Source organism: Danio rerio, chromosome 14, assembly GCF_052040795.2.
Source record: "Danio rerio strain M-AB ecotype USA chromosome 14, GRCz13ab, whole genome shotgun sequence".
Lineage (NCBI taxonomy): Eukaryota > Metazoa > Chordata > Actinopteri > Cypriniformes > Danionidae > Danio > Danio rerio.
The window spans coordinates 49,904,292-49,923,281 of record NC_141034.1 but is presented as its reverse complement, the minus strand read 5'-3'; the positions used below and the strand labels follow the sequence as shown (position 1 = coordinate 49,923,281).

The 18,990-nt window shown below is 35.0% G+C and overlaps 3 protein-coding genes across 3 annotated transcripts; 1 reads left to right on the top strand and 2 right to left on the bottom strand.

Annotated features, from left to right (window-relative positions):
• Window positions 1-525: 525 nt before the first annotated feature.
• Window positions 526-6,919, bottom strand: si:ch211-276i12.11. Its single transcript, XM_087282125.1, has 3 exons — window positions 6,873-6,919; window positions 6,446-6,782; window positions 526-938 (listed from the first exon to the last, which is right to left on the bottom strand). Exon 2 carries the CDS (start codon window positions 6,774-6,776, stop codon window positions 6,456-6,458), a length of 321 nt encoding a protein of 106 aa, XP_087138251.1. The 5' UTR covers window positions 6,777-6,782; window positions 6,873-6,919; the 3' UTR covers window positions 526-938; window positions 6,446-6,455.
• A 3,896-nt stretch (window positions 6,920-10,815) lies between these two features.
• si:ch211-276i12.9 lies at window positions 10,816-11,745 on the top strand. The gene has a single exon (NM_001386646.1). It carries the CDS (start codon window positions 10,951-10,953, stop codon window positions 11,452-11,454), a length of 504 nt encoding a protein of 167 aa, NP_001373575.1. The 5' UTR covers window positions 10,816-10,950; the 3' UTR covers window positions 11,455-11,745.
• A 3,464-nt stretch (window positions 11,746-15,209) lies between these two features.
• On the bottom strand, window positions 15,210-18,964 carry zgc:194285. Its single transcript, NM_001135980.1, has 2 exons — window positions 18,371-18,964; window positions 15,210-15,267 (listed from the first exon to the last, which is right to left on the bottom strand). The coding sequence occupies exon 1, from the start codon at window positions 18,846-18,848 to the stop codon at window positions 18,381-18,383; it is 468 nt and encodes a 155-aa protein (NP_001129452.1). The 5' UTR covers window positions 18,849-18,964; the 3' UTR covers window positions 15,210-15,267; window positions 18,371-18,380.
• Window positions 18,965-18,990: the final 26 nt, after the last annotated feature.

Sequence of the window (18,990 nt, the reverse complement as noted above, 5' to 3'; positions counted from 1 at the left end):
TGAATGCCCACTAAATTCTCAAGACGAGAAATAAGGATTTCATGGTCTATAGTGTCAAAAGCTGCAGTAAAGTCAAGAAGCATAAGGATCACAGAGTGCCCCGAGTCCCTAAATAACTGAATGTCATTCAACACACGTAGCAGTGCAGACTCAGTACTGTGACATGCCTTAAAACCTGATTGAAACACTTCATGAATACTGTTAAGCCCCAGAAAGCTCTGCAGTTGTGTTAAAACTGTTTTCTCCAAAATCTTAGATAAAAAGGGTAGCTTCGAAATAGGTCTAAAATTGGACAGCACAGATTTATCCAAACTAGGCTTTTTCAAAAAATTAAGATTAAGAATAGATTAAAGGCAAATAATTTGATCACTGATGTCCATGTAGATGTCACTATACAACCCCTGTATATGTATTTCTTTACATGTTAACAAACAGCCCAAGGCTAAAGTAATTTTCTCCCATATGGAGGCCTTCAATACTGTATTTTATGACTTTCTTGCAATAATAACAAAACCAACAACACTGTGCAAGTTGTTTTTTTATTGAAAGGCTTTTCTAAAAAAAAGATGGCTGCTGTTAAATCTGCAGCCTTTGCTTCATATGCATCTGTGTCTAATTCTAAACTACTTGAATTAGTAATACAACAAAAGTAAAATGCTACAAATGATTATGTAAAATTTACATTTTAAACAGTTTGAACACACATGTAGACAAGACATGCTCGACTTTTTGACAGCTTCAAATGTGAAAAGCTGTTCAAATAGCTGTCAGACTCATAAAACAATGGTGTCATTTGTAATGCTGGATCCTTTTCATCTCCGTTGTCTTCAAAGGTTTAGTTATTCAGGTGTACTTCAGCAGAGTAGCATTTTAAAGGAGGGACCCAGGGGTGAAGTTCACAATTCTCAATTTGGCCATCTGTTGCTCGTGCATATACTCTGTAAATAATGTGGAAAGAGACAGAATTATTCATATTACATATTAGGGCTGCACAATATAGCATTTTAGAATTAATATCGCAATGGGTGCATTCGCAATAGTCACATCACAGCATCTGCAATGTGGAGTGGGGACTATTACAGTTGATCAGCAAAAGGGCCGGATTAACCAACGGGCATTATGGGCACAGGCCAACCTGATCTCACGAGGAAACGCAAGTATTTTACGGTTTGTCAGTTTATTGGCTAATTCGAGTTCAGTTGTAAGAAAATGTATGGCTGTTTCTCAATATGCGTTCTTCAGCAGTCTTGCGTCCTCGTGTTCTCGTGCAACGTCATCATCAGCTGCCCAAGTTCAGTTCCAATACTCAAGACCGCAAGTACGGAGGACGCGTGAAACTTCCCGGATGTGTTCTTGATATCGAGGACGCACTGATGCAGACTTGAGCACCGAATTCGCTTTGAAAGTCCCAGAAGTCATTGCGACTGGAGATGGGAAGATCAGCATTTTATCTAGATTTATTATTAAAGTTCATAGATATGAATTATTTACCTCAGGAGTTTCCCTAAATGAAACTGTGAAAGTAAACATTACCATGAACATCTTAATGAAGGAATAAACACATTAAGGGTGTTTGTTTGCTGAAATTCGTATTAAAATCTGTTTTATTTATATTGTGCAACATATATTTATAATGTTTTTATGCAAAGTATATATTTTGAAAAGGGGAAAACAATCAATCGTTGTATGAAGGCTGTAATGTTTAAATAATTTACAATTTAAAACACGTGAAGGTCATGTGACCATCAGGAAGAACGCAGCATCTCAATTCTCAAAGGACGCGTTCTCTGCCCTCGCGTTCTCCTGAGTTCATTCTTCCGAGGACACCTGGCAAGACCGCTCTCCACAAGAACACAAGTCCGTTCTCTGTGTTCTTGGAATTGAGAAACAGCCTATGATTTTAAAAAGGAGGCGTGGCACCTAACCCCAACCGTCATTGGGTGATGAGCAAATCGTACTAAATTGTACGAATTAGGTCATACGAATTAGCCGCTAAATCAAAAAGTTACGAATTGCCATGAGATTGTGTTGGCACAGGCCCAGGGGCCCGTGCGCACTTGGGCCCCCTGCGGGGGTGGGGGGTGGAATGCAGATTTTGAAGTGTTTTTTTAAGCTAAGTGCAAATAGCGCACCTCGTTGGAATAAGCTACCTAAACAATTCCCGCCCATCCACAGGCATAAATCTGATTTAACAGTAGGGGGGACAATAAAAAAAAATTAAGCAGTTTTTTTTAAGGGGACACAAACAATACAGCCGAATTGTACTAATAAAGATATGTCCCCTCAGTGAAAAATGGTTTCATCATTATTATTATTTTAGCATGGAGACTTTGTCATTACGGTAATTTTCAAAGTTTTTCTCAGGTTCAATGACAAAGCAAATTTTTCTTCAAACATATTTATTGCATTGTTTGTTGTGTTGTTTACAGTCAACAGACTGACTCCTGAAGCAGAAAAAAATGCTGGAAAAGGCGTTTTTCATACTCATAATAACTTGTTTACATTACACTTGTTAAATTTACAGAACATATTGTAAATCGGTGAGCCTGTGAAGTTCATCTGCTAAACAGCCACAACTCCGAAAAGATTAAAAAATTGTTCACCCCTTAAAGAATTGTCATTATCCCTTCAATAAAAGCACAACACCCTTACCTGACACTGTACATCTGACTGACCCTGCTCTGCCTGTTCCTCAATCATTTCTTTCTCCTTTGACTGTGGTTAATATTGTGACATTAGTATTTTCATAAGCACTCATTCTGAAAGCCAAATTGCCTTAAGATGCCTTCATAACTTTTTGTTTTTGGCGTTTAGCTGCACTGAAAAATGCATTTTCTCTGTCATTTTATCCAATGCATGACACTGCAATGCAAATTTATTTATGCTGTAGCACATTTTATACACAATGGAAATTCAAAGTGCTTTACATAAAGAACGCAAAACTGTCATAAAATTAATCACAACAATAAAAACAAAGAATTAAAAAAGGTTAACATTTTATTTTCAAATTAATTAATTCAGTTAAGAACAAAATAGAAATTGAATATACAAAAATACAGTTTGGACTGAGCACAGTGCTCATTTAGCAAATACACAGCTAAACAATATGCTAATTGTGGTCGTTAATGTTAAGTTAACATTATGCCATGTCGTCACAAATAAAACAATGCATGGGAAACAGCTTTGGCGTGTTAAGTTGCAGTGCAGTGCACTTTGCAGCAAGCTCACGTTAACTAGATAAGTAAATTTGGTCACTAATTCAGCAGATTCATGGACACTGGTAATCAGCATTTGTGCCGCAACTAATTTATGACGAGTCTGTATTAACTACATAAAAGAGAATCGCTTTATTTATTTAAGGTGAATAAAATCCCCTTCTTAATTACTGAAACATTAACTCAGCTGCACACCTGACTTGTGTGTGCGTGTGTGTGCGCGTGTGTGCGCGCGTGTGTGTGTGCGCGCGCGCGTGTGTGTGTGTGTGTGTGTGTGCGTGTGTGCAAAGTAGGTGAGATGAGTTGCGAAAACATGCAGTGGACCAAACCACTCTGACCACTCAACTGTTTCTAAATACATTTTAAATGATAAATGTGGTTTTCTTTCTACTTAGAAAATTTGTTATATATATATATATATATATATATATATATATATATATATATATATATATATATACCGTTTGATTGACAGAGACAACAGAACGCAACAGACAGAAGTGTGAGTGGCGTTGCTCAAAAAGTGCACAGAAAGTGTGTGGCAATATCTTTTAATGCGATCGATCATGCACCCGGTTCGAATTCTGCATCTGATAAACACGTTTTATTTTTTTCAAAGTGTACTTTAAATGCTTTTAAAGAAAGTTAAAACTTTGTAAACTAGAAATGCATGTACTGTATAACATTTATTTTTTAAATGCGGCCAATTATAGATAAATTTTATTTAAAAAATATGATATTCATCTTATTTTTAATTCCTCTACCTAGCCGCACCCCTAAAGTTGGTCTACAAGACATTGTGCCCAGGGGCCTCTGAATACTTAATCTGGGCCTGACCAGCAATGAAGAATGTACAGTGTTTACATTTTACATTACATTTTATATTTCAATGATAGGTGTAGGTGGGGCTGTGCAATTATGAGAAAATTTCTAATTGCAATTTTGTTTTTTTGATTTGTGATTTAATTTTATAGGTCAAGCTTCAGCTCAATATACTGTATCGTAGCTTCTTAACACTAAAATGCAGTGAGTGTTAGTTAAAAAAAGAAATAAAAATATTAAACTGACTCAAGCTTTTATTCACATTTGTTTATAAATATTCAGAAATTAAACAATTTTGTCTCTGGAGCAAACAGTAGTGAGTTTCCGCATTAGTAGGCCCACACGGAATCTGCGCGCGCAGAATTCCGCAGATTTCTGCAGGTTTTTAGCCCATTATTAATTCTATTTATTTACTTAAGTAAATGTGTAAATCTGAATTTATTCAGTTTTTATTCAGTAATTTATTACTTTTTACTTAATATATTAAGGTTTTAGTTATGATACTCCGCTGGATACTCCCAAAACAATTCCGCAGAAATCCGCAGATTTTTACCAAAATTCTCCGCAGATTCCGTCTGGCCCTGCGCATTAGTTATCTCCTGGTGCCTTCAGGATGTTTTTTCATATGGTGTAACCACTGCGAACAACTCTGAAATTGTATTTTGCTGTTGCTAGCTACTAGATTGAGTATACCTGGCTATACTTTTAGTAGACTTTTTAGCAAGACACTTTTTTTATAGCCACCTGTGGTGCTTTTTTAGATGCTGGTTGTTGTATTTCCTCAAGCTGTGGTAACAATTCTGCGACAGCTCTTACAAAATACCCATTTTTGATTGGCGTCTGTGACTTCGAAACCAAAATACTCCTGTATTATCGACATGCTGTTTTTCTTTTATATGAATTTGTCTATTAATGCTCCTGAAGCGGCAGACGCCATCATCCCACTTGTTCACGCTTCCCTGTTTGTTTTATTGTGGGCTTTCAGCATAGTTAGGTTGTGCAATTCTGATTGGACAGAACGAAAGTGAGCTCACTCAATTGGCTGGTAAGACTATCACACACAGACGACAGTCATGCGTTTGCTCTGGGTGGAGGAAACTATAAAATACATACATATTTCATATCACAGCCTCTTGCAATAAGCTAAATCACAACGTATCGCGATTGTGATTCGATTTCCATTAATCACACAGTCCTAGGGGCAGGACAAAATATGCATGAGGTGGCGCTTCTCGTAACAGCAGATCGAACATGTCAATGTTGCAATTGTAAGAAATATGTGTGCTTTTTATAAATGCATTTTCCCTATTCAATTACAAATATCATGATATTTTGTGGATTAGTGGTGTAACGGATCACAAATCTCATGGTTCGGACCATTTAATGGCTTTTTAAAGTCACTGATCGGATCAGTGCGTGAACAGGGTGCGCAGATATACAGATCAACATTTGTTGACAAGACCATTTGGGCTGCTTATAAGAATAATGCAAGTTATGGGCCCGACAGTATTTAATTGGATGAATATTTTTTAGTCTTATATCTTACCCAGAATATAAAAATACATATAAAAACTCAGAATTGCAACTTTATAACTCTTTATAACTTTTTTTTTTTTTTTCTTATCACTCAGTGGTGGGAACGGGCTTTCATAGTATGTGACACGATTAGTTTAATTTATTGTAAATTAAATTTGTTTAAATGTTTATTTTTTCTTCATTTATATTAAAATTCAAAAAAGTCACAAAAAAGCCTGTTTGTGAACTTATTGTATTTAATTTTACATTACAACAATAAGGTTTCTTTAAATATTAAAATATATTAAATAAGCTTTAGATATATTTTTACCATGCAGTTTATTTACAAAAAAAATTAAAAAATAAAAAATAACCTACCTTTTAGTTTTTTTTAAAAAAATTTAAAGAGGAAGAAAATGTTTTGACTTTCAATGCAAGGGCCCGATACCTAACTCCAAATCACTAAGTCCACCCCTGTTTTTACCTATGTATATGTGTCTGTGTAATTATATATATATATATATATATATATATATATATATATATATATATATATATATATATTTATTTTTTTATATATATATATATATATATATATATATATATATATATATATATATATATTATATATATATATAGAAAGATCACTGTTTAGATGTAATTCTTACATGTTTTGTAATTGTACTGGTTTCTAAAACTCCCTTCTTTTTAAACTCATTTCTTTTCTTCAGTATATTTCAGTGTTTTTCTACCATTTTTCACACTTCTACTATCGCATATTCTGTTCATAACCAACTGCAGCGATAAATAAGCGAATTTTACATTTTTTCATGCTAATTAGCAAACTTATTGAACGCGGAAGTCAGAATGTGCGAGTATAAAACCAACTTTACCCATCTAACGTTACTCTGTAGGTGTGTCGTTTAATTCTGGAGCCTCCGCGGGAACCGGAGCCTCGAGTTTCTGTTCTTTGTTTACGGGAGCGTCGTCCGGTTGTGCTTTTCTTTGCTGTGGGGTTTTCTGCTTTCTGCGTTGCCTTTTTCGTCCACACTCCTGTCGGTCAGTGGATGTTTCGTCTTTCCCCGACCATTCCCTGTAAACCCTGGAGACTGTAGTGCGAGAAAGTCCTAGCAGCTCAGCGGTGTCGGAAACACTCCGACCAGCCTGTCTGGCACCAACAATCATCCCGCGTTGAAAATCACTTAAATTATTTTTCTGTTCCATTCCGAACTGCAAATATATGGTCCGCTTATATGAGTTGATAATACAAATGCCTCAATTTTATTACCAATAACCCAATAATGTGCGTCTGCGCCTCACCTCTGTTCTGTTCAAGTGTTTTATTTTGCGGTTGGCGTACAACTTCTAGGCGCATTACTGCCGACTGCTGGTTAGGAATAGCACATACAGGAAAATAAAATAGTCTGTTTATCTAGTTTAGTCCGTTTTAATTGTAGTATTATTAATTATATACAGTCCCCGTTTGGTTTATTTTGTATCAATTATGTCACATTTTAAATTTAAAATAAAGATTTTTCTTTTATTGCAGGTTCTCCCCGTGTTGGCGTGGATTTATTCCGGAAAATACCTGTTGTGTTCATTGGCCTTCAGCGAGTGCAGCATTGGCCAATAATATCCAACTGCAGACCCTCAGACCCACACAGGTTTCAGGTACACACAATCAAGAACAGGGGTTCTCAACTGGTTTGACCATGGGACCCACATTTTTACATGGTCATCAAGCCGTGACCCAAATTTTTGGTACTATAATACAGTTTTAGGAATTATACTTCATTTGTATTTATTTGTTAACATACACTAGTGACAGATACATCATAAGAAATTCAACAAGACTTACAAATAAACAACATTTTCTTGCTGTCATTTAACAAAATGGGTCAAATTACAGAAATAGTACAAAGTAAAATTGACAAATAACAGTTAATAATAAACTGCTAATAAAACATGTTTTCTGGTTTCTAAATATTGTTTTTTCAGAAGATTTTACTACATATGACACTGCTTTAAGTCTTTTTTGTCGTCAATATATATAATGTTATCCATACTTTACATATTTAGGGTCTTACTTGGGCTTGGACATATTTGTTGCTATAATTAAATAAAATTTCACATGTCAAATGGTAGGGTTGTCGCGCACACACTTCAAAATAAAAGTCTAGTATAAGCAAAATAAGTAAAAAATTACTTTTGTTGTTTTTTTGATCACACACTCCACGACCCACTGCAATGCGACCCACCAGAAAATCCATATATAGTCGTTTGTAAACATATATATATATTTGTAAACATTTAGGATGTGCGCATCGAGGTTGCAAAAAAAAAAAACAGGAGTGCTTGCATTTACAGCGAAGGAATGGCATCCGATGCGATAGAGTTTGTTGTTGTATTTCAGATAAGTTATGTTGATTACTTACATAATGCTTTCAGCGTATTATCAATACTCATTGATAAGCACAGTGATTTGGCAAAATTAATGTTAAAGTGAGAGGTGTTCATCTTACAGGTCCATTTGCGATCACACCCTCCCAATGGATATTGGATAGGACGAAACGGCCAAGCATCCAGACCCAAATATACAATCTCATTGAAGCTCCAAGGGATTTTACAAGAGAGAAGTTAAAGGCCTACAGGTCTTTGGATGCCTACAATTCTGTCCTGTGGGGTCATGTGCAAGAAATAATGCTCCGTGATGACCAGATTCAACACTATGTAGTGCTAAAAACCGAGGTTCTGCCTAGCCAAAGACAAGGAAAGAAGACGGAGCTGTACAAGGCCTGGGTAATCATCAACAAGCAAAACAACTGCATTCTGACAGCGAGCTGCACCTGTACGGCAGCGTATGTGAACTTACAATTTTACATTTTATTCTAAGCATTCAGTGTCCGCAGTTTAATTCACCATATTGCACTGTTTATGCTGAAATCAAAAATGAGTAACAGGTATGATACAGCGTAACGTGAACTTTCCTGATATGAAATGAGAACTGCAGAGTCGAGCTTTTTCTGTTAGGTCTTTACTCCATTCAGTCTACAGACGTCTGCGGTTGACATTAAAAGCAGTGTGGTGTACGGTAATATTTAAGTTTTTTACTTTTGGACTTTCGATTTTGGCATCCTACCACACAACATGACATGTTTCATATAGCAACCAGTCTTTTTTTCAACGGTTGAACCCATGTCTTCTCAGACATCGTCATCAATATATTAGTATGTATATAGTAATTAAATATTAAACAAAATAGACAATAGTGCATGCTATTTCACAAATATGGAGATCAAGACAGGCGAATGGGGAACATTGTTTCCGATCGCCATTCAATATAATAGACTGAACCGTTTTCTATCAGTCATCATAGATGATCAGTCATTATTTATCTGACAGGGTCAGTATAGAAGATACTCGTTTGCTGGCCTTGCTAGACGATCTAAACTGGACAGGTTTCATTTATATAATGGATTCATTATATCGAAGGAAGTAATAGTAAATTAATATGTATAGGCTATAATGCAGCTTTATATGTAATACACATCTTTTTACATATAATAAATGTATAACACTATATTATTATTTTACTCCAGCGATTTAATAGTGTTTATTTGCTTAATTTCCTAACCACTTTTTTATTAATGATTTCCCAAATTAAATACTATAGTAATTTATAGTTAGTATTATATTGTTTTTAAACCATAAAGGACTGGTAATTTGTGGTAATTATAGTTGCAACAAATTAGGCATGGGACGATACCCGTTTACAAGGTATACCGTGGTTTGGAAAAGTCAAGATTTTAAGACTGCCGAAATATTTTGCCATTCTGTTCCTAAAGTATGTGTAAGAATTTTTATTTACGCTTTTTTTAGGACAACAATATCTCCAGCAGAAAACATTTTTTTTCTGTTTCAAATTGTAAATAAATCTGTGTTTTTGAAATGAAGACAGCAGAAGTCAATGACATTTAAAAAGCTTATTTTTTAACCAGCCCAAGCATATGTATATATTACTAACAGTTGCTACAGTTTAGTAAGAGATAAAGTAGTTTAAATCAGTTTATAACTATATTATTTTAAATTATTAACTATAGTCATTTATTTTAATGTGACACATTATTGTTTGTTTTTTATATTTTACTACAAAACGATTTTAACTATGACAACATTGAGATCCTGAATTAGTTTATTACACTTAATTCTACAATTAGATGGTCTATTATGTTTTCTTTGTGTATGTGGATACGTGAATAAAGTCATAATTGTTTTAACTTAATATTTTTACTTACATAATTTAAGTTCCAAAACTGGGGCGAGGCAGTGGCGCAGTAGATAGTGCTGTCGCCTCACAGCAAGAAGGTTGCTGGGTCGCTGGTACGAACCTCAGCTCAGTTGGCGTTTCTGTGTGGAGTTTGCATGTTCTCCCTGCCTTCGCGTGGGTTTCCTCCGGGTGCTCCAGTTTCCCCCACAGTCCAAAGACATGTGGTACAGGTGAATTGGGTAGACTAAATTGTCCATAGTGTATGAGTGTGTGTGTGAATGTGTGTGTGGATGTTTCCCAGAGATGGGTTGCAGCTTAATATAGGGATTAAAACCTCGGATTAATAAAGGGACTAAGCGACAAGAAAATTAATGAATGAATGAAAGTTCCAAAACTGCTCAGTTGTTAAAATGATTGTTACGATATTACAATGAAATAATGACTGAAATGTTAAACCCTAAACTATTTGTGAAATTCAGTAGGTGGCGATAATGCTCCTAAGGAGTTAGTGGTCGTTAAACAAGAAAAAGAAGACTGTACTGTCTGACTGAAACTACCCTGTACATACTGTAGCCTGCACTATACATTTTAAGTATTTAAATTAGTTATTTTAAATCCTGAAACGGTCGAAGGTGGTTTGATATTTCTATATATCCTATAATGTTAGCACATAACTGCATTTACATAGTTTACATTTGAATGTTTATAGTGAAATAAGACACATACACAACTGACACACAGTTTTGCTACTTGGTGACTTTTTGATTTCATTAATACTGTTATAAAGTGCATAGTTTGATTTATTTACCTGCTTCCCCATTTATATATTTCTGTATTATTGGCATATTTCTCTATTCAAATATGTTAATACATTTTATTACCGTTATTTATTATTGCCAGGTGCTTCGGCCTAGCGGAACTTGCAAGCAGTTCTGAAGAACTATTTTTATCACCCGGCGGAAGGAGCATGACAACGCCATCCGCACTGCGGTCTTTATAACTCGGCCGACGTTTATAACTGATGCGCCGACGTGTTTTCCTGCTTTAAAGTTCACTCCTGATCAAGCAGAGGCGTTTGTTTTGTCAACTCTCTTAATCGTATATAACCTGACCATATATTTGCTTTTCGGAATGGGACAGAAAGGTGATTTAAGTGATTTTCAACGCGGGATGATTGTTGGAGCCAGACAGGCTGGTCTGAGTGTTTCCGACACCGCTGAGCTGCTAGGACTTTCTCGCACTACAGTCTCCAGGGTTTACAGGGAATGGTCGTTGAAGGACAAAACAACCACTGGCCGACAGGAATGTGGGCGAAAAAGTCTCGTTGACGACCGCGGTCAGAGGAGGATGGCCAGACTGGTTCAGGCGGATAAAAAAGCTACCATAACCCAGTTAACCGCTCGTTACAACCAGGGGACCCAGAGGAGCATCTCTGAACGTACAACACGCCGTGCATTAAAGCAAATGGGCTTCAGCAAGCAGAAAACCACACCGGAAAGTAAAGCAAAACCGGACGACGTTCCTGTAAACAAAGAACAGAAATCCAAGGCTCCGGTTCCCGCGGAGGCACCAAAATTAAACGACACACCTTCAGGCTGGCGTCAGGACGATTCAGAAGCGACTCCGTTAGCGTAACATTAACTTAAAACAAGGCACAACAACAGGACATTGCTGGTTGGACTACCAACATCACGTTTATTTCTTCTTGAAACACATCCAGTTTCAAGTTATGTTTGTATATATTAATATTTGTCGAAATGAGCTTTCAAAATGCGTGTAAGCAATGAGAGGCGCATCAAAACAAAACCTTGTTCTAATGGTTCATTGATTTAACCGTATAAAGATTAATTCATACTTATTGACCCCAGAAAACATGCACTGAGTTTGTGCAATTTTCATTTTGGAATAAACTAGAACATTATGGAATTTCTTGGAGAATATCTGTCTTCTTTAACTAATGTAGCACGCACGTGCATTATGGCAATGCAGTTGAACGAAGATCCGTGCACAAAAACCGGTTTGAGCCGAACTGAAAGTGGGGGTTTGGATCCATGTTTGTATTCCTCCGCGCTGAAAGCTTCTGACATTGCTGTTTGTTTGAAAAGTGCGTTTTTTTCTGATGATTTACTTTTGGTGAGTGCTTTACAGAAAGCATCTTTAAAATTGGTAATTTCCTTATTAAAGTGTTGTCATACAGCTGTTACATTAGCTTTTCTAATTGCTGATGCCTGTGCTTTTTCTACAGAGACAGTTGTGGAAGAAAGAGAAACCCTGAATCTAAAATATGAGGTAATTTTAATTACTGGGCAGCACGGTGACAATGTGGTTAGCACAATTGCCTCACAGCAATAAGGTTGCTGGTTCAAGTCCCGACAGGGTCAGTTGATGTTTCTGTGGAGTTTGCATGTTCTCCCCATGTTTGTGTGGGTTTCCTCCAGACGCTCCTGTTTCCCCCACAAGTCCAAAGACGTGGTATAGGTGAAATGGGTAAGCTAAATTGTTCGTAGTGTATGTGTGTGAATGAGTGTGGTTGCAGCTGGAAGGAAAATACAAAATCTCGATTACGATTAATGGATCATTATTTAATTTATTAACTTTTTTGCCCTCATAGTTCACTTACAGGGTTTGTACAGTAAATATGCTCACATAATACAAGTGAGAGATGAAATTACAAGTTTTAATGTAGGGTGCATTACAGGATTTTAAAACAATCAAGGGAAACACACACTATGATTATTTATTGAACATCAATGTTGAACAACAGAAATTAAAACGGATCCCTAAAACGTACAGTCATTAGTTTCTTATAAAAAAGTAAAAACAAAGTGCAGTTTTAGAAACAAAATAAATTATTTTCAGTGATTCTCTCATCAATAAACTTTAGTGTGACCGCGGCATCAGTTCCAACTCTAATTAGAATTTGAACATGCGAAATTCTGTCATATAGTGCTGCGAACAGTGCCGTGATTAAACAAGATAATTAGACATTTAAAAAAAAAAAGCAAGCGATAGGTTCATATTTTACATCTTTGTCCAGAGAGGTCATGTTTTGGTCTGCGATTGGTCTTATGGAGTCACGTGATGTGATGTCTAATGTGAAACATTGCCATGGACGATGGCATCGTCGTCATAGGTGGTTGTTGTTGTTAAATATCGATTAATTCATAACAATTAATTGTAGCCTACCGTTTTCACTACCTGTCCCAAATGGTCTTTGCTTTACTCATAACCAAAACATAAATAAAAATAATAAAAAAAAACCTGCATTGCTTGCACCGCCTTTGTGCTCTTCGTATTGACCTACTGCTCTAGAACTCAACGTGAATGTTTTTTTTTAATATCAGCTGTCAATCACTCAGTCAATGCCTACTGCCTTCAGATGACAGGAGCTACAACTGTGAAAATGTGAAGCGCTGAAGATGAGAGAACGAAAATAACACTGACAGATTTAGTTTTAGAAAACAACAAGAGTTTGGGCTGCATGATTCTGGCTAAACTGTGAATCATGATTTTTTTTGCTTAAAATCAAAATCACGATTTTCTCACGATTCTGTAAATGTAAAGCTTAATATGATTAGCCTATTATTATTATTAATTTTCAAACGTATGGTAAAACAGCAATAATAATAGGCCTATGTGTAGGTATACTGTTGCTTAAAATGCTAATTTTTGTATTATAGTGGACTTAAACAGACTTTCAATATGTCCTGTTTGTTAATCCACAGTAAAATGATGACATCAGAATACAACTATTCACAATTATAAAGTTGATTTATAATGTTTAAGACATGTGCTTGTCATCTGTCATTGACAACATTATTAGACCTTTATATTTCCATTATATATAGGCTAAGGTTGTTATACTGACATAGTAAACATTTATTTGCACAGCACTTTGGTTCACTTTGAAAGTAAAAAAACATCAAATGCTTGTCGTAATCATAACTGTAAAATGCGATATGATCATTTAAATGATCTGCGCAAAGTTTTCACTTTTACTTCCGATTGCGGCTCATGGCTGCTGTTACTGTGAGGAAAAACACAGACATGCAAACCAAACCTTCCGCACGGCCCTTAAACGATCGCTCTGTGCAACAAACTGAACATTATTACAACTTCATTACCTTTATTCACAGCATATGCAGGTTGTGCGTCATTTGCGTGCACGCGCACGTTCTCGGCTGTAAACAGACAGTGCGTCAGCTCACGTGTGATTTCGCGACTGTGAATACATCATTACATGAAGATAGAAATGACATTTTGTGTGAATAATACCTTATAAATACAGTATGTGACACTTTTAACGCCATTTGAAGGTGTCAATGTTGCTGTGAAGACTTGTGTGGCTGTATCGTAGAAAAAGTTGAATTAGGATTGTGTGTAGGGTCGAATCGAGATTGTGATCTTTTTTCGATTAATCGTGCAGCCCTACCTACAGTTACTAATAATGGCACATCTTATTAGTGATTGTGTGGTGAATGTTAATTCACCATTTACACTTTTCCAAGAGTGGATAAAAGACTTTCAGTGGCTTCAATTCTGTTATGAAAATAACTAAACCATTCACTGTCTGTTGGACGGGGTTTGCAAGTAACAGCGTTTGCCACTGAATCTACATAAGAGTGAGAGGTGCTGTTTAATCTTTCATTTAATCCTCACGATGCTGTCAGGCGTGCAAGCAGCAGCTATATGTAACATGTAACACAGCTCATGAAAAGACCGTTATTGCTATTAAGATCACATGCAAAAAATAAGTTGTATATCAATATAAATGTGGGGCGGGGCGATAGATCGCCGGATCGGCATTGTGAAATGTGTCGGCCATTGGTGATGGACGATGGCATCGTCTATCGACCCAACCCTACTGTGAACACAAATAAATTGTAAGAATGAACAAATGTATGATAAAATATACCATTTTTTTTGTGTCCGTTTCATTGTCCAACCCCTTGCATATGTATTTCTTTACTTTGTTACCAAAGGCTACAGTAATTTTCTCCCATATGGAGGCCATCAATACTGCATTTTATGACTTTCTTGCAATAATAAATAAACCAAAAATACTGTGTGAGAGTTTGTTCTGTTTTTTATTAAAAGGCTTTTCTAAAAAAGCTGCTGTTAGATGTGCAGCCTTTGCTTCATGTGCATCTGTCTAATTTTAGTAATTTACCTGATACAGCAAAAGTAAATTACTTGTGTGAAATTTACACTTTAAACAGTTTGAACACAAATGTAGGAAAGGCATGCTTGAGTTTTTGACTGCTCCAAAAGTGAAATACTGTTCAAATAGCTGTCAGACTCATGAAACAATTGTCATTTGTAATGCTGGATCCTTTTCATCTCTGTTGTCTTCAAAGAATTTAGTTATTCAGGTGTACTTCAGCAGAGTAGCATTTTCAAGGAAGGACCCAGTTGTGAAGTTCACCATCTGTTGCTCGTAAATATACTCTAAGTAATGTGGCAAAAACAACAACAACATAATTATTTATATTATATTATATATGAATGTATACTTAAAAAAAAAAAACATGTAATACTTCATTTTTAATAATGATAATTATATATAAATATAACTTTTAATTATGCACAAATTTATCACAATTATATGTACCTATGTATTCATGCATGTGTCTGTGTAAAATGTATACAATGATTGGGGATAGTTACTTTTGAAAGTAATGCATTACAATATTGAGTTACTCCCCCAAAAAAGTTACTAGTTGCATTACTTAGTTACTTTATGGAAAGTAAAGCAAGTATTTAATTTTTGGGGACTACCTAAATATTGTAAATGCATTACTTTGAAAAATAATGCATATACCTCAGGCAGGTATGAAAAAGTAACTCAAAAGAAACTAGTTGCAAATGGAAAGCAATGCATTACATAACTTTTTAGTTACTTTTTCATACTTACCTGAAGCTTTATCTCTTTCAGAACTTGTAGGGGGGCTCTGCATTTAATGGTGCACTGCATAACCTACACCTTCTTTTACCTTTAAAAAAAAACTAATAAATACATTTAAAATAATGTTACCTTCTGAGAACTTCCTGACACTATACAAGCCGTATAATAGATTAATGAAAGTGTAACCCTTATGCACTGTTGGGGATGTTTTTATCTACTGTGGGGTGATTTTAATTCTTAATTTGGCCATCATTTTTTTTCTGTTTCAGCTAGCAGAATGATGTTTGGTGGCAAATCTTATTTTGAGAAAATGCTTTTGAAATTTTTAAAGATCTTGATACACTCTAGGTAAATTTACTATGCTTTTGTTATGTTTGGGATAAAAACATCCACAGGATTCTCAATTAAGCTGCTTTAAAAATGCATCAGATACTTTTTTTCACATGTTTTTGCATAAATCTGTTAATCAACCTCTGATCAAAACTACTCAATTGCTTAGAAAATTACAGGATTTTAACTCTTTAATTGCTAAATTCATAAAATCTGTCACTGATTTAGTGAAAAACAAAACACTGAAAATAAATTTTTTAATATAAAAGTAACTGTCTTGGACATGTGAAACAACATTGGCTTTGATGCATTTTTACTGATTGATTTTCCTTTTTTTTTATAATTTACTGTTGGTGGCTGTTCTTGCCCCATTGACTTCCATTACAACCACATTTTTTGGATTGCAAAACTATGACACCATATAACCATGCATATTTAATTGTTGGTGGTTTTCCCTGCTGGGAAGAGGTAAAATATGTATCTGATGCATTTTTACAGCAGTTTAATTCAGTGGATGTTTTCATCCCTAACATGACAAAAGGGTAGTACATCTACCAGTACACAAGCAAAGCAATGTGTTTGCTACTTTTGTATTATTAGTTGGGTAAAATCACTGTCCATTAAAACAATCCCCTTTCTTCAAAGTATTCAGAATAATGAGAATACTTCCATCACAGAAATGTAAGGCTCTGCCATCTTGGTTCCTGTCTGTTCCCGTGGGAGCTCATTCTTTAACTGTGTAACATTTTTTGGTTTTGGCCAAATAATGAAAAAGGTAATAGGGTTAGACAAACCATATATATATTTTTTTTTACCAACAACACGCAAGCCTTTCATACAAATAAGCACTAGTTGTATAATCGCCAGACCTATGGTTTTTGTGCAGTATTGCCAAAAGTGCCATGAGTAAAAATGTTACTATTTATCCCACCTGTGGGGCAAGTTGTACCAGACAGAGGGTTATTTTAACGCATGCTTAAAAAGGCTGATTTTAAATAAATTGTTTACTTTAAATAGAATATTTCCTCACTACTCATTTTATTCTATGTAGCACAGCATGTTTATTTATATATTGGATAAACACATTTGGATTTATTTGCATTATTAGCAATAAAAAGAAATTTATATTAAAAAACGTGTTTCATATAAAACGTTTTCAGCATCAAAACATGTAAAAATTATTTTGTTAGTTTAATTGGTGTCCAACAGTGCTTGGCTTATGTGTAACACCAAGTTCAACTAACCCTGCTGGGTCATGTTTTCCTCACAACTAGCTAGCAAACACTGTTTTTTACATCTTTAAAAATGGTTCCATCTTTTAGAGTAGAGGACAGTGATCACAACAATATAAGCTTTTACGTAATACTTTCACAGATTTTTTAAGATAAAAACGGAGTATAATAAAAATAAATTTATGCTGCAAAAATGGTTTCTCCTGTGTTTCTCATCCAAATTATGCTGAACTTTTTCAATAACTGGCAGGAAGACGTCTGCCAATATTGTGGTGAAAACCTTGGAAGCATGCTATGGTTAACCCTGAGCACATACCTTAAAACTGTTACATTTTACCCCACACTCCCCTATATATATATATATATATATATATATATATATATATATATATATATATATATATATATATATATATATTTGAACTACTTTTTCATATACCTTTTATATGAATATATTTGAACTACTTTTTAGTTGTGCGTGTATGTATATATACATATATATATATATATATATATATATATATGTATATATACATATATATATATATATATATATATATATGTATATATACATATATATATATATATATATATATATATATATACACACACACACATATATATATATATATATATATATATACATACACGCACAACTAAAAAGTAGTTCAAATATTATTATTACTTAATATTATTGTTACTTAAAAGAAACAATATTATTACTTAACTCACGTTACTTGTAATGCCAAAACCTCAACACTGCATTATATATATATATATATATATATATATATATATATATATATATATATATATATATATATATATATATATATAAATCATTAAGAAATAGCATATAATATATAACGTTACACAAAGTTGACGATATAATTTTTACATGTTTTGTAATTGTACTGTTTTTTTAACTCCCTTTAAAAGGTATTACTTTAGTCTATTTATAGTGTTTTTCTAACATTTCTAATTTAATTAAATTTGTATATTCTGCTCATAACCGACTACAACAATGATTAGCAAACTTATTGAACGCGGAAGTCAAAATAGGCGAGTATAAAACCAACTTTACCCATCTCAAGTTATTCTGAAGGTGTGTCGTTTAATTCTGGAGCCTCCGCGGGAATCGGAGCCTCGAGTTTCTGTTCTTTGTCGACAAGATCGTCGTCCAGTTGTGCTTTACTTTCCGGTGTGGTTTTCTGCTTGCTATAGCCCATTTGCTTCAATGCACGGCGTGCTGTACGTTCAGAGATGCTCCTCTTGGTCTCCTCGTTGTAACGAGCTGTTAACTCGGTTACGGTAGCTTTTCTATCAGCCTTAATAAGTCTGCTCATCCTCTTCTGACCGTGGTCATCAACGAGGCTTTTTCGTCCACATTCCTGTCGGCCAGTGGTTGTTTTGTCCTTCAATGACCATTCCCTGTAAACCCTGGAGACTGTAGTGCGAGAAAGTCCTAGCAGCTCAGCGGTGTCGGAAACACTCAGACCAGCCTGTCTGGCTCCAACAATCATCCCGCGTTGAAAATCACTTAAATCACCTTTCTGTCCCATTCCGAAAAGCAAATATATGGTCAGGTTATATACGATTAAGAGAGTTGACAAAACAAATGCCTCTGTTTTATTAGAAGTAAACCAAGAAAGCGCGTTGGCGCATCAACAGTCGTCTTAAGTGTTTTATTATTGGCGGTTTGTA